The sequence below is a fragment of the Rhinatrema bivittatum genome, chromosome 5 (genome assembly GCF_901001135.1).
Source record: "Rhinatrema bivittatum chromosome 5, aRhiBiv1.1, whole genome shotgun sequence".
NCBI lineage: Eukaryota > Metazoa > Chordata > Amphibia > Gymnophiona > Rhinatrematidae > Rhinatrema > Rhinatrema bivittatum.
Window position 1 is genome coordinate 13,419,041 of NC_042619.1, and position 14,300 is coordinate 13,433,340.

Here is a 14,300-nt window from a genome sequence, read left to right on the forward strand (position 1 = left end):
ATACCCAGAGTAGAGCCCCCTACTTCCTACCTCACATCCATGTATATTATTGTTAAGACCTCACTACGTAACCATGTAATCTCGTTATTTACTCTGCCGTTGATTGTTGCTATGACTTCATCATGTTATGATGCAATCTTGTTAGCCTTCTCCGCAGTTTTGTTTCTTTCTCACTCTGCCTTCTGTTAACTACCTCCGTTTAGATTCTTATTCTTTGTTCCCCCTTCCCCACACCCTGTTTTTTGTAATTTCCATCTTCAGTTTGGATGTAAACCGATATGATATGTTTCACACTAATATCGGTATAGAAAAGCATTTAAATAAATAAATAAATACATTAAAAAAAAAAAGGTCCTGATTCTGACAACTAGAGAGCTAGGGAGGCCTCAGGGGAGCTGGTAGGACCACGTGAGATATTTGTATGCTGTATGTCTACCTAATATGTGTGCCTGATGCAAGGGGAGCTAATACTTTGATTTATGCATTTGTGACGCACTGTAAATAAATAATTGCACCTGAATCAAGTCTTGTGCTATTCCTGAAACTGTTTCTGCGGCTGCGGCCGGCTCGAATATGCTACACCTCTGTTTCCAGCCTTTTAACCAGTTCCCAATCCACGAAAGGACCCTGCCTCCTACCCCATGCCTTTGTAATTTCCTGAGGAGTCTCTCATGGGGGGACTTAGTCAAATGCCTTCTGAAAATCCAGATACACCGTATCAGCCGGCTCACCTTTATCCACGCGTTTATTTACACCGTCAAAAAAATCTAGAAGATTGCAAAAGCAAGAATTGCCTGTGCTAAAACCAGTGAATGAATTTTCTAAATCTAAGGCCCTTTCTCTCTCTCCATGACTTTGCAGGGCCATGGAGGCAGTAACCCGAGCTGCCGTGGTCTCAGGTAGCAACAGGTCCCTGAGATCAATAATTGATGTTGTCACTTGCTTCCCCTCCTCTAAGCTGCTTAGGCGGCTTCTCGAGGACAGAGCCAGACCCGGGGAAACCTCGCTGTCGAAGGGGCCCCGCGGAAAGGCGAATTCTCCAGGTGCTGCTCCTTGCACAGCTCCAAGGGACCCCCAGCACTCCCACCTCCAACAGGTAGGACAGGAAAATAAGAAGAATTGCAATAGCTACAACAATAATGATAATTATCATAAATCCGGGCTTCGAACAAGCTTCAGGGGCTGGGGCATGCCTCTCTCTGCCATGGTGATGACTACTCGGTCTGTCCTGTCCCCCTGTCCATGTGAGGGCTGGGTACTGGCCCCTGGGGCTCAGGCTATCCTTACTGTTCCTCTCGGGGATCCATGTTACCTCGGCACGGCTCATGTGTGCAGCATACGGCAACCTGTCCCCTGGTTTACCTGCCTGACCCAAAAAGAGCCACAGTCGGGTTTCTGAAGTTGCATTTGTGGCTCCGTCTCTGGTCTTCTGACAGGTGAAGCTCTTGAACCCTGCAGAGTGATGTTAGGCTGGATAACCTGACGAGTCAACGCACAGGAAGAGGTTGGGGAGGGGGGGGGGGGTGTTCTTATCCCATCTCAACGTACGCGAGTCCCAGTGTAGGACTACGTGGACCAGGATTCGGTGGGAGCAGAGTAGAAAAGAATGAAAAACATCCCACTGGATCAGGAGTCGCCCTACTGCCTTTGACCTAAACTAGAGAAACAGAGGTCATCTAGTAGTGACCTTGAAACGGGTCACTGAACCTCCCTGTGCTCAGCCTCATTACAGAGCGAGCTTCTTCCAACATGCTCAAGGAAGGGCTGCAGCAAGAGTCTGAAACGGGACTTTCTTTAGAACAGGCGGCTTTGCAAGGGAGTGAGTATCCTTTCCTCAGAAGACCAGTGAGAACGGGAACTGAATGGGACGCTTCATTCCCCCCTCCAGGACACCAGTGCCACCTTGTGGCCTGACAGCAAATTGCACCCCCTTTAATACTGGAAGCATGTTTTATGTCTTTTAGTATTTATTGGTTTAAAATGTATGGCTTCTGACATTATTTTATTAGGATATCTTTTATTTTCACTTGTTACATTTTATCTCCTATTATTATTATTGTTTGTGATTTTCTTTTATTGTATTTTCTTATCCTGTTAACCGCTGTGAAGGCCATGCCGAGACAACAGTATACGAGTACAAATAAACCTTAAACCTTAAAAGGCATTAAACACAGAAATGAGGGCAGAAAAGGACCAAGCGGTCCATCCAGTCTGCCCAGCAAGCTTATGGTAGCACCAACCGCGCCACACAGGTCTCCCCTATAATGGTAGCATCAGTGGGTGGCAACTGCCGTGCCGTACAAGCTACCCCCTTACTAAGTTTCCCAACTAAAAGGGGAATTGGACTCAGACAGCAACCAACAAGTCAGATCCCTTGTTGGTTCCTGTCTGAGTCCAATTCCCCTTTCCCCCTGCCATTTAAGTAGAGAGCAATGTTGGAGTTACATCACAGGTAATAGGGCTTATTGGTTAAGGGTAATAACAGCCACACCAGCAAGTTACCCCCATGCTTATTTGTTTTCCCAGACTGTAGAATTAATGTCCTTGTTGGTTGCTGTCTGAATCTAATTCCCCTTTTCCCCTTGCCGTTGAAGTGGAGAGCAAAGATGGAGTTGCATCAACAGTATGAAGGCTTATTGGTTAAGGGTAGTAACCACCACCCCAGCAAGTTACCCCCATGCACTCTCTCCTTCATTTCCATCCTCTGGCCTATAAAGATTCACAGTGTTTATCCCGTGCCCCTTTGAAATCTTTCACTATTTTCATCTTCACCCCCTTCTCCGGAAGGGTATTCCAGGCATCCACCACCCTCTCCGTGAAGAAATACTTCATGTCTCTTGTATATTACTCAACAAGCCGGAGGTTCTAAGCTCTCTGGGGAAGGGACACGTGAGTTCATGACTGCGCACACCGAGCTAACATGACCAGCTGTGTGTTTCTCTTCTCATTGGCTTCCACAGGCTCCTCCCCATCCCGTGGCGAAATGGTGTCGCCGGCCATAGCGTTGGCCTTCATTCCCTTCCTGCTCACCCTGCTCATCCGCTACCGCCACTACTTCCTGCTCTTCTACCGGGCGGTGGTGGTGAGGACCGTGCAGGACTATCTGACGGGAATCTCTCGGGAGGAGCGCGCCTTCCAGTATGTGATCATCCATGCCATCCCGGGGGACCCCCAGCACATCCTCAGCACCTTCGACCAATGGTGCTACCACTGCGAGTACCTCAGCAACGTGGGACCCCAGAAGGGTCAGTATCTGTCTTCAGCCTCTGCCGGGAGACTTCTAGCCCAGTGCATTGTGGGATTTGTAGTCCTCGCTTCTACCCTTTCTAATCAACATTCCAGATACCAAAACGCAGCAGGTGGGGAGCGAGTCTGCCATGGGAATTAAAAGCCAGGCCAGATGGGAGGTAAAACCTGCGCTGGCTTAGGAAGGTCCTGAGAGGATGGGAAAAACACGAGGGCTGCCACAGATAGGTAACTTTCGGTTGGACGGCATCGGCTGTCCCACTTGATCTGTGGCTCTTCCAGGTCCTCTCTGTGGAGTAAATGTAGCCGCCCAGTGCAGGCAGCCATGTTGAGTGTAGCTGCTGATGGCCCCCCCTGGGTCGTCCTGGAATTTCCAGCAATTTATAGGTTAAACCTCTAGGAAGCCTGGAGAAAGCTCATGGGGATCAGATGACTGGAGATATTTTCTCACTGGCTTCATGGATTCCTGGAGGCTGTAACCCAGCCAGGGTTGGCAATGTCAGGGATTAGGGGGAAAGGCACCATGAGCAGAGATGCTCAGTCACTGGAAACCGTGTAAGGAAAATGATAACATTTATTTTTCAGTTATTTTGTCATAATATGCCGTTTTCTTTTAGTTTATTTTAAAGAAGTGACTGGAATGTACTTAGAGACAGACGCACCAGTTAAACAAGCATTTAAAATACCATACAAATCTCATTATCCATTTAAAACTGTCTTACCGTTGACCTTTCAATATTGCTTTAGATAATGTGTATGAGCTTTGTATGGTCTCTCTCACACACACACTCTGGTGTTTATTTTCTACTGGGGTCAACCTGCGAGTATGGTGTCCTGTCTGTTGCACTGGGCGGTCCGTGGCACAGGACCGCCCAAGCCACAATGCAGCCGACCACGCACTCCTGCAGGCCCGACACGGCCTGTGGCAGGACACCACCGACTCCACTTGCTGCCTCCGGCATGCGCGCACGTCTGGCCAGGATTTAGAGGGCCCACGGCGGGAAATCCCCCGCGGCACTCAATTCTGACGTCACTGGCCACAGCCCTTAAAAGGGCCTCGCCCCCAGCGGCCCACGCCTCGGCAATAGGTCAACTTCTCTGAAGTGTGCATTGCCTCAGCGTTTCTGAGATCCAGCTCTGTGTTCCTGTGCTCTTGTCTTTGTTCCTGGTCTTGGTCTTCAGTTCTAAGTTTTCAGGCCCTGTCTTGTCACCCATGGTCAGTCTTCAGTTCCTGTCTTCTTCCATGGTCAGTTTTCAGGCCCTGTCTTGTCAGTCTTCAGTTCCTGTCTTCCCAATGTTTTGGTCTTCAGTTCTTCGGTGTCCTCTCCTCCCTGCCTGCCTTCTGCCCTGCCTCTCCTCGGACTGATCTCTCTGGTTTGACCGTGGCCTGATTCCTGTCGCTAATTGAACTCCGCCTGCCGCTGACCACTGCCTGCTACACGACTCTGATTGCCCCCCGCCTGCCACTGATGACACTGATTGAGCTCTGCCTGCCACTGATGACTCTGATTGCCCCCCGCCTGCCACTGATGACACTGATTGAGCTCTGCCTGCCACTGATGACTCTGATTGCCCCCCGCCTGCCACTGATGACACTGATTGAGCTCTGCCTGCCACTGATGACTCTGATTGCCCCCCGCCTGCCACTGATGACACTGATTGAGCTCTGCCTGCCACTGATGACACTGATTGCCCCCCGCCTGCCACTGATGACACTGATTGAGCTCTGCCTGCCACTGATGACTCTGATTGCCCCCCGCCTGCCACTGATGACACTGATTGAGCTCTGCCTGCCACTGATGACACTGATTGCCCCCCGCCTGCCACTGATGACACTGATTGAGCTCTGCCTGCCACTGATGACTGCCCGGGCTCCATCTGCACCTGTGTCCCCTCCTGCCCTAGACCCTGGCCTGCAACCTCTTCTACCTGTCGGATCTTCCCCTCTGCAGAGGAACTGTGCCGAAGCCCAGCTGGCACCGGCACCCGAGGGCTGAACCTAAGGGGAACATGGACTGGTATTGGTGAAGCTCCGGTCGGGCCTTTGCTTCCGCCAGCACCGCCAGCCGACAGCGGGAACCTCAAGGGCTCCTCCCTGCAGGCCGCACCAACTCCACCTCAGTCCCGCAACACCATCCATACCGAATGAGTCAGAAGAATTCCATCCTTAAGTAGCTGCATCACGAGATGAAAGCCCCAGGAAGAAGGGTGAAGCAGAGCTGCCATCTCCAGGTAATCTCACGGCCCTTGCAAGCCTCGTAAAATAGCAGCCATCTCCTTAAAAGATCTCTCAGAGAAGAGAATGTGGAAGCAGGAGGGCGGAGGCCTGGGTCAGATTCTGGCCAAGGTTAAAGTTGCTCCGAGTACTCTTTTAGTTCATGGACGGTTACCGCCGGGACTCCGCACTTAGTCTGACTCTGTCCAGGAACCCACAGCTGGCCGCACCCTCTAGGGACTCGCAGGGCCCAGAAGGCATCTTAAACTGTGCACACTGACACTTAACTCGTGCATGGCTCGCCCCGCAGGCACCAAACTTATTGCACTGTTTGCAAAGCACGAAAACTTTTAACATTGTAAGGTTTGAAAGAGGGAGATCGTTCGCTTGGGGTTTTGTTGGCTGCCGCGGTGGCTCCCAGCAGGGACCCGGGCCCAGCCAAAGATACTGATCCGCTGCTGGATTTTTATCCCGTCGCCTGCAGAATTTGAGGTGCTGTTTTCCTCTGTAACAGGGCACAACCAGAACCGCATCAGCTTCTTTCGACTGACCCGAGTCACTTGGCAATTGTGCTGCCATCAGCCAGAGCAAGCGAGGAGAAGAAGAAGGTCTGGGATAACTCGGGGGGTATTCAGGGCCAAGGACTGCACCGATCCAGAGAGGTCCTGCCACCCCATAGCTCGTAGGTGAAACAGACAACAGCACGTCCTCGGGATGCGCAAGGCTGCCACCTTGTGGCTGGAGCGAACGTTGACATGTGAGGCCTCAACCCTCTGTACCATTCATTCGGAATTTGAAGTGTATGGGGCCATTCTTTCTAGAAAAGGAAAAAGGGTCTCCAATTTAAATATTTTTTCTTAATTTCTCCTCTTTCCAAGCTGACGGGCGTGCAGAAGGATGAGGATGATGCTTACTGTAGAATTGTTCCACAGTATTATGAGAGAATAATACCATAAGAACATATCATAAGAACATAAGAACCTGCCATACTGGGTCATCCCAAGGATCCATCAAGCCCAGCATCCTGTTCCCAACAGTGGCCAATCCAGGCCATAAGAACCTGGCAAACATTAAATAGATCCCATGCTACTAATGCTAGCAATAAGCAGTGGCTATTTCCTATTGATTAATAGCAGTTTATGGACTTCTCCTCCAGGAATTTATCCAAAACGTTTTAAAACCCAGCTACACTAACTGCCTTAACCACATCCTCTGGCATTGAATTCCAGAGCTTAATTGTGCATTGAGTGAAAAATAATTTTCTCCGATTTGTTTTAAATGTGCTACTTGCTAACTTCATGGAGTGCCCCCTAGTCCTTCTATTATCCGAAAGAGTAAATAACTGATTCACATTTACCCATTCTAGACCTCTCATGATCTTAAACACCTCTATCATATCCCCCCTCAGCCGTCTCTTCTCCAAGCTGAAAAGTCCTAACCTCTTTAGCCTTTCCTCATAGGGGGAACTATTTCATCTCCTTTATCATTTTGGTCGCCCTTCTCTAAACTTTCTCCAGTGCAATTATATCAGCTGGATTTTAAACCCCTCCCCCCCCCGCGCATAAATAATGGAGGATACGCGCACGGCTGGGCCTTGCGCGCATTTTGCGCATTTTGGAAGAGGCCCAGCCATGTGCGTAACCCCCGTTAAGCGCACAAGACCCAGGCCTCTGTGAAGGGGTGGTCCTGGGGGCAGGGAGGGCGGGCCCGGGGGGGGGGGGGGCAGAGCGGGGCGGGCCCGGGACAGCGCCATTCCTCACTATCCCGGAGCCTCACATGCCGGTCGGCTGCCAGCACGCACAAGTTACTTCAGGTCAGGCCCTGAAGTAACTTGTCGATTAAAAGGTAAAAAAAGGGGTTTTTGAGGGTGGGGAGGAGAGGAGAAGGGGAAAGGGAGGTTAGGGTAGGGGGTAGGAAAGTTCCCTCCCAGTCCGCTCCTTAATTGGAGTGGACTGGGAGAAAACTGGGGAAGGCCGCGATGCGTTGCCGTGCGAAAGTTGCCAAATTCTACTCCCCCCATGTGCGCCGCCTCTGACTTTATAACATGCGCACACCGGCGCGTGCATGTCATAAAATCGCGCGTCCATTTGTACGTGCCGGGTAACATGCACACATGGACACGCACACGTATGTTTTTTAAATCTACCCCTATCTTTTTTGAGATGCGGCGACCAGAATTGCACGCAGTGCGGCCTCAGCACGGAGCGATACGGAGGCGTTAGGACATCCTCTCTTTTATTTTCCATTCCCTTCTTTAGCAGGGGAGGCGGCCACCTCAGGCAGCAAAATTTTGGATGGCAAAAAGTGCGCCCAAAATGCTGAACAGACGCCTCACCTTGCCGGCCAAATTACATGTTTAGTTAAACGTCGATGGGGTTCCGTACTCCCCGGTGACTGCAAAAGAAGGAGGCCCCCCGCCCGCTGCAGGAGAAGGAGGGCAAACCTTACGTGCGCTGGGCACTAGGAGGAGACAGGGCTTGCGCCACCAGTGGAGACCAACCTTCCGGCGGCAGAAGTTGAAGAGGAGGTCCCACTGATAGCCAAAAAAAAAAAGGAAGAGAGAGTGCATGTGAGTGAGGTAGAGGAAGTGTGTGTGAGTATGTGTGCTTGAGTGTGTTTGTGAGACAACATATGCATGGGTATGTATGAAAAAAGCATTTGCATATGGGTGAGAAAGCATGTGTTGTGTTTTGTGGGTGTTTCTGAAAGAGCATGTGAGTGTGTGTGTGCGTGAGAGAGTGTGTACGTGAGAGCATCTGTGTGTGAAAGAGCATGTGTGAGTGTGTGAGCATCTATGTGGGAAGGAGCACGTATATGAGCATCTGTGTGTGAGAGACAGTATGTGTGAGTGTTTGTGTGAGAAGGAGCCTGTGTGTGTGTGTGTGTGTGTGTGAAAGAGCATATGTGAGAGTAAGTGTGAGCATCTGTTTGAGAAGGAGCATTTATGTGAGCATCTGTATGTGTGTGAAAGAGCATGTGAGAGAGCAACTGTGTATGTGTGAGAGCATGTGTGAGAGAGCATGTGTGAGCATCTGTGTGAGTGTGCGATAGCATCTGTGTGCATGTGTAAGAGCATGTGTAAGCATCTGTGTGAGAGCATCTGCGTATGTGTGAAAGAGCATGTGTGAGAGCATGTGTGTGTGTGTGTATTGAAGCATGTGTGAAAGCATCTGTGTGGGTGTATATGTGAAAGAGCATCTGTGTGTATTTGTGTGTGTGTGTTTGTATATATATATATATTATAAGAGAAGAAAGTTCATCCTCCCTATGCCTCCCCCCCCCCGAGTAATTGCTCACACATTGCAGATCTTAAAATAGAAATGTAAACGTGGCCATTAATTGCTCTCGGTAAAAGCAAAGTAAAAACGCTAAAGTCTTCAGCTGCCACTTCCAAATTTCAGTGTCTGTGGCTGCCCAGAAGAAAGGCCTGCCTTCCTGCCTCTTTCTGCCCTGGGAGTGTAGGTATCCCACCGCTGACGCACCTCAGAGGATGGGAGAGGTGGGCGGGGAGCATAAGGATCCCCGGCGAGCTGTGAAACATCTCAAGCCGTAGCTGTGGGAATTCGGACTTTTCATTTCACGCCGCATTCAGTGGTCCAGCGATGGAGGAATTTAAGGAAGGGGTGGTGGTTGGGGGGGGGGGGGGTCGGTTACGTTATCCCGCCCTTTTGTACCAGATAGCGGGGGAGCAGCTGCGCTGTGAACGCGTTGGAGCCTGACCTTCTGACCCCCCTCACCCGCTCTGGCTGGCAGCCCAATAGGTTTCACGTGGAATGAGCGGGGGCTACCGATACCACCATGCGCTGGGGCAGAGCCAGGGCCAGCCACGTCTCTCCCCAGGGCCTGGCTCTCCCGGCAGCTCCGCGCTCCCCCCCCCCCCCCCCCCCCGGGCTCTCTTCTAACTCCGGTGAGCGCTGTGCTTACCTCGCCTTGCAGGGAAGATCCTGGACCGGCTGATCTTCGACACCGCCCCCCTGAACGTGCTGGAACTGGGCACTTACTGTGGCTACGCCACCATCCTCATGGCCCAGTCCCTGCCCCTGGGGGCCCGGCTCTACACCGTGGAGATGGATCCCCGCAACGCGGCCATCGCGGAGAAGGTAATCCGGCTGGCGGGCTTCGACGAAGACACGGTGAGTGGATCTATCCAGCAGAGCCACTGGAAGGCTCGCTGAAGGGGAGTTAAGGATTTCAGTTTCTCTGGGAAAGGCCCTGGGTGCAGAGCCGGGGCTGGCTGAGCAGATCTCCAATGATCTGGAGGCCTTCGGGCAATCCTGATTGCTGAGATTGCTGCGGGGGCTTCCTAAACCTGACCCGGCGACCCTACAGGCGGTCGGGTTTTCAGGATATGCACAATGAATATGCATGAGATCAATTTGCACGTACTGGACCTCTACTGTATACGAATGTATGCGGTTCTGGTCACCCCCCCCATCTCCAAAGAAGATACGGCAGAACTAGAAAAAGGGACGGACCCGAAAAAGAAAGCGGAAGCCGATGCAATGTGCTGGTAAGCGAGGAGACAAAAGATGATCGGTGTAAAAGAAGCCTTTATTGGAATATTGCCCGGCTCTGGCCGAGTTTCGCTCTCGCAGGAGCTGCCTCGGGGCCTGTTCTCAATACGTTTCCTCGACTGCGTGAGATTCAGTGGAGCAGTCATCACAGTTTGTCAGTCTTGACAGAGCAACTTGGTGTTAAAATCTCAGCGCTGCTGATACAGCAAATCTCGGCACGGGCTGAAGTCTCCTGCTGTGTTAAGAATGGCGATTTAAATACGGGAAAGGAGTTTACCTACAACAACAGATTTACAATCGTGCCCGAGTACCAGCTTGCGGCGCCGTATGAATAAACAATATACGCGGGGTTTACTATATCAGCAGCGCCGAGATTTTAACACCAAGTTGCTCTGTCAAGACTGACAAACTGTGATGACTGCTCCACTGAATCTCACGCAATCGAGGAAACGTATTAAGAACAGACCCCTGAGGCGGCCCCTTGCGAGAGCGAAACTCGGCCAGAGTCGGGCAATATTCCAATAAAGGCTTCTTTAACACCGATCGTCTTTTGTCTCCTCGCTTACCAGAACTAGAAAAAGTCCAGAGAAGGGCAACAAAAAATGATAATTGTGGTGGACTGGCTTCCTTAGGTAGAAAGGCCAAAGACGTCAGGGGTCTGTAGCTTGGTGAGGAGACGGCTGGGAGGAGATATGACAGTTATTTACTCCGCCAAGTCGTATTCGGATGAGGAGACACTCCGCAAAACTAAACCAGCAGTTTTAAATCCAATCTAAAAAAAGTGGAGTTTTTTTTTTTCCAGGCAATAAACAATTACGCTGTGGAACTGAGGCTACCAGGTGGCTGAATTTGGTGGAGGAGTTCCTGGAGGACAGGTTCGTTAGCATTGATTAGCTGGGTAGACTTGGCTGTCTCCACTTCATACGTCTGAGAAGGAGCAGTAGGGAATGCAGCTTCCAGGTGAACAGGATGCTGGGCTCAGCTTCCCGCTGCTCTGTCCCCGTGGCACCTCGTATCTTCTCGTGTAAATGCATCTCCTGCCTATGCTTTGTGGATATCCCAAAAATCCAACTGGTTTGGAAAGCCCTGGATTGCTATCACAGCTGTCAAGTGAGCCGCTTCCCAGAGGAAGATGTTGGGCCAGCCCTGTTTACTCAACCTGCAGCCCTGTTTCTTGCTTTTGAAATCGGCATTGCAGGTACCGAAATGCACCAGAAGACGGGACTTGAGAAGGCCGGGCCTGGCTGACCACAGAGCTCTGAGCATGGAGAGGGTGGGAAAAAACATTGATACTGGGTGATAACGCGGTTCTCCTATCAGTTTGCGTTTAACAATTGTAGGACCACCAAGAGCTTAGAATAAAAAGGTTGCAAGCAATGAAGAGGAATTTCTCCCAGGTAGCGCGTCTCCTTCCGTGGCTGGGGAAGGCCTCGTGTCTCTGCAGGCAGCCGGATGTGAATGGCAGAGACTGCAGCCTCTGTGCCTCTTCTCGTTATCACTTAGAAGAAATTCCTTTCTGTTTAGGGCAGGGAGTCCCCAGACTCAGTGCTGGGGAGTCACAACCCAGTCAGGCCTTCGGGATTTCCACAGTAAACATGAATGAGACCTTTTGTATATAGTGGAGGTGATGCATGCATACTGATTTAATATATATTTATATATATTTATATGTATTCATTGTGGAAATTCTGAAATAGCAACTGAGTTGTGGCCCTCAAAGACCAAGTTTAGGGACCTCCTGGCCTAAAGGAATCCATCTGTCTGCCCTTTTGGGGAGATATTCGCAGATTCTCGGACAATCCTATGTTAAACTAGATCAATGGTTCCCCACCCTGCCTGAGATATCCATGTAACGAATATGCATGAGACAGGTTTGCATAGATGTGCTCGTCTTCAATGTATGCAAATCTATGTCATTGGATCCCTGACAACCAGACCAGATAGGTGCGGCTTCAGGACAGGGGTGAGAACCACCGAGCTAAGTCAGTGCTGCCTGCTGCCAGTCCTCGCTCCCTCCCCCCAGTCAGTCTGGTTTTCAGGGAATCTCTAATGCACATTCATTAAAGATTGCTTGAAACCCAATTGGCCGAGGACCGATTTAAGCAGCAGCGAATGAGCCGTTGGAAGAGCTGGGAAGCAGATCAGAATCTCCCCAACCTGTTCAGAATAGCTCCAGTGACTAAGCAGGAGAGAAATCTGCATAATCTGGCTGGGGGGGAGGGGTGTCAGCGGGACAGGTCTGAGAAGCCCCAGGGCAGATAAATAAATGTAGGAGTAGGACTGGATCTGGTCCATGGGGATCCCCTGGCCAGTCGGGTTTTCAGGATTATCCTCATGAACACTCGGGCTGTGAAATGCACATTTTCTCTTCCAGTTCGTTTTTAGCTATTTTTGTTTCATTTTCTGTTTCGTTTCATTTATTTAAAATAAAAAAGAAACAAAAAAAATCCAAAAGAAAAGAAAAAACGGTGTTGGGTCTGGGGTTCTGCCCCTTTCCCTGTCAACAAAACAGCCCCAGCCTGAGGTCACTGGTTCCATTTAAAAAATAACGGGGATCGCTCTGGCTCCAGCTGAAGCCAATAGATGGGGTAGGATACTGGGAAGGGGCTAGTGGGGGGGGGGGGGGGGGGGGGGGATCATAAGGGCGAGGCCTGGGATGTTTTAGAAAACTAAACAAAGAGATTTTGCTCCTTTTTCTTTCGTTTTGTATTCAAAATAAAAAAAATCAAAATAGGAAATGTAGTTTCCAAGAAAAGCACACCCCTAACGAATGTGCACAGGATATATCTGTATAGAGTGGGAGGTAGTGCGTGCACGTATATCTCGTGCACATTCGTTAGGGAAAACCTGTCTGGAGTGGGTCTGGGGACCGGGTTTTGCACTGCTGATTCCAGTAACTGAACTGGTGCTGCAGAAAACTGGACAAGTGGTTTGGGAGTCACTGGGCTACGATGACTTGCATTGGACCGTTATAAGTATTATCCACGAACACAGGAATCCCTCCCATTGGTTATGTTTGAAGAGCGGGCGTCGATGCTGCTTTGTGGCCAATCTCATGAGGATGAGCAGTGCTCGGGAGGAAAACGCCACCTAACTAAATAATTCAAATGTACATCACCAACTCTGAATAATCCTCATGTTGGGCCAATAGAAGCTGTTGTAGACCGAAAACCACACAGATTATACATTTTATTTTCAACCTCATATTTGTAAGAGAACATATTATTGATTTGGAGGAGATCAACACACAATAAACTATTGACCAGTCAATAACGCACTAGAGGCAATAGTCAATATGATGACATCATCAGATTCATTCTTCTACTGTTTGTAGTGTTAGAAGTGAACAATAAATAGGTCACGGGGGGGGGGGGAAAGGGGGGGGGCAGAGATCCCCTGGGTAATGATTCTGTGCAGGGTGTGGAAGTTCTGGCTCTAATTCTCAACGCTCTGTCCTGTCCCTTCCCTTCCTTCCCGTCTTACGCAGGTGGAGCTCATCGTGGGCCCCTCCGATGAGGTCATCCCCCAGCTGAAGGAGAAGCACGGCGTGCAGAAGCTGGACTTCGTCTTCATGGACCACTGGAAGCGCTCCTACCTGCGAGACCTGCAGCTGCTGGAGGAGCAGGACCTGCTGCGGGAAGGCGCCGTGATCCTGGCGGACAACGTCCTCTTCCCGGGGGCGCCGCACTTCCTGCAGTACGTCAAGTCCTGCGGCAAGTACCGCTGCAAGGTGCACCGCACCAGCCTGGAGTACTTCCGAGCCATCCGCGACGGGATGGCCGAGCTGTGCTACACCAAGCTCCAGTGAGGGGGGGGGGAAAGGGGGGGGCCATGCTCGGGTTCGGGGCAGCCTGACCGGTGCAGGCCCGGCGCGGGAAAGAAGGCCGAAGACGTCGTAACGCGCGGAGGTCACGTTAGTCTGAAGTCCAGGAGCAGCGGCCCTTTCCGTCTGGCTCCGGGTCAGCAAGGACAGGCTGAGCCGGTCCTGGATTTGTTTTTGTTGTATACGAGGACCTCCCTTGGCAGGAGGAAACCAGGATTGACTCATTCGGTTCCTGGTGACACAGACATCAGGTATCCCTACTAAAACGTCATTTCTCCTCTGCAGAGAGGTCCCCGGCTGGGCAGGATAGGGTTACTGATAGAGGGCTACCAACTGACTCCCTTTTTACCAGGGCAGGCTGATCCAGCCCTGTTTTTATGCCAGTGCACACAGGGAGATGTCGTCTTGTCCTTCCTAGGGGAATCACAGCTACAAGTCCCTGCATGCATTAGGGGTGCAGTCTGGATGGGATCAACTTATTCTGAATAAATGGCGCCAGTTG

General features: G+C 50.8%; 1 protein-coding gene across 1 annotated transcript; it reads left to right on the plus strand.

Annotated features, from left to right (window-relative positions):
* Window positions 1-2,900: 2,900 nt before the first annotated feature.
* On the plus strand, window positions 2,901-13,783 carry LOC115091476 (transmembrane O-methyltransferase homolog). Its single transcript, XM_029601698.1, has 3 exons — window positions 2,901-3,245; window positions 9,398-9,594; window positions 13,463-13,783. Exons 1-3 carry the CDS (start codon window positions 2,921-2,923, stop codon window positions 13,781-13,783), a joined length of 843 nt encoding a protein of 280 aa, XP_029457558.1. The 5' UTR covers window positions 2,901-2,920.
* Window positions 13,784-14,300: the final 517 nt, after the last annotated feature.

Excerpts from the sequence above, each read along its gene's own strand:
- LOC115091476 (XM_029601698.1), top strand. The coding sequence starts at position 2,921 with ATGACCAGCTGTGTGTTTCTCTTCTCATTGGCTTCCACAGGCTCCTCC. Across the intron at positions 3,246-9,397 it reads CAACGTGGGACCCCAGAAGG|GGAAGATCCTGGACCGGCTG; the intron begins GTCAGTATCTGT and ends CTCGCCTTGCAG. Across the intron at positions 9,595-13,462 it reads CGGGCTTCGACGAAGACACG|GTGGAGCTCATCGTGGGCCC; the intron begins GTGAGTGGATCT and ends CGTCTTACGCAG.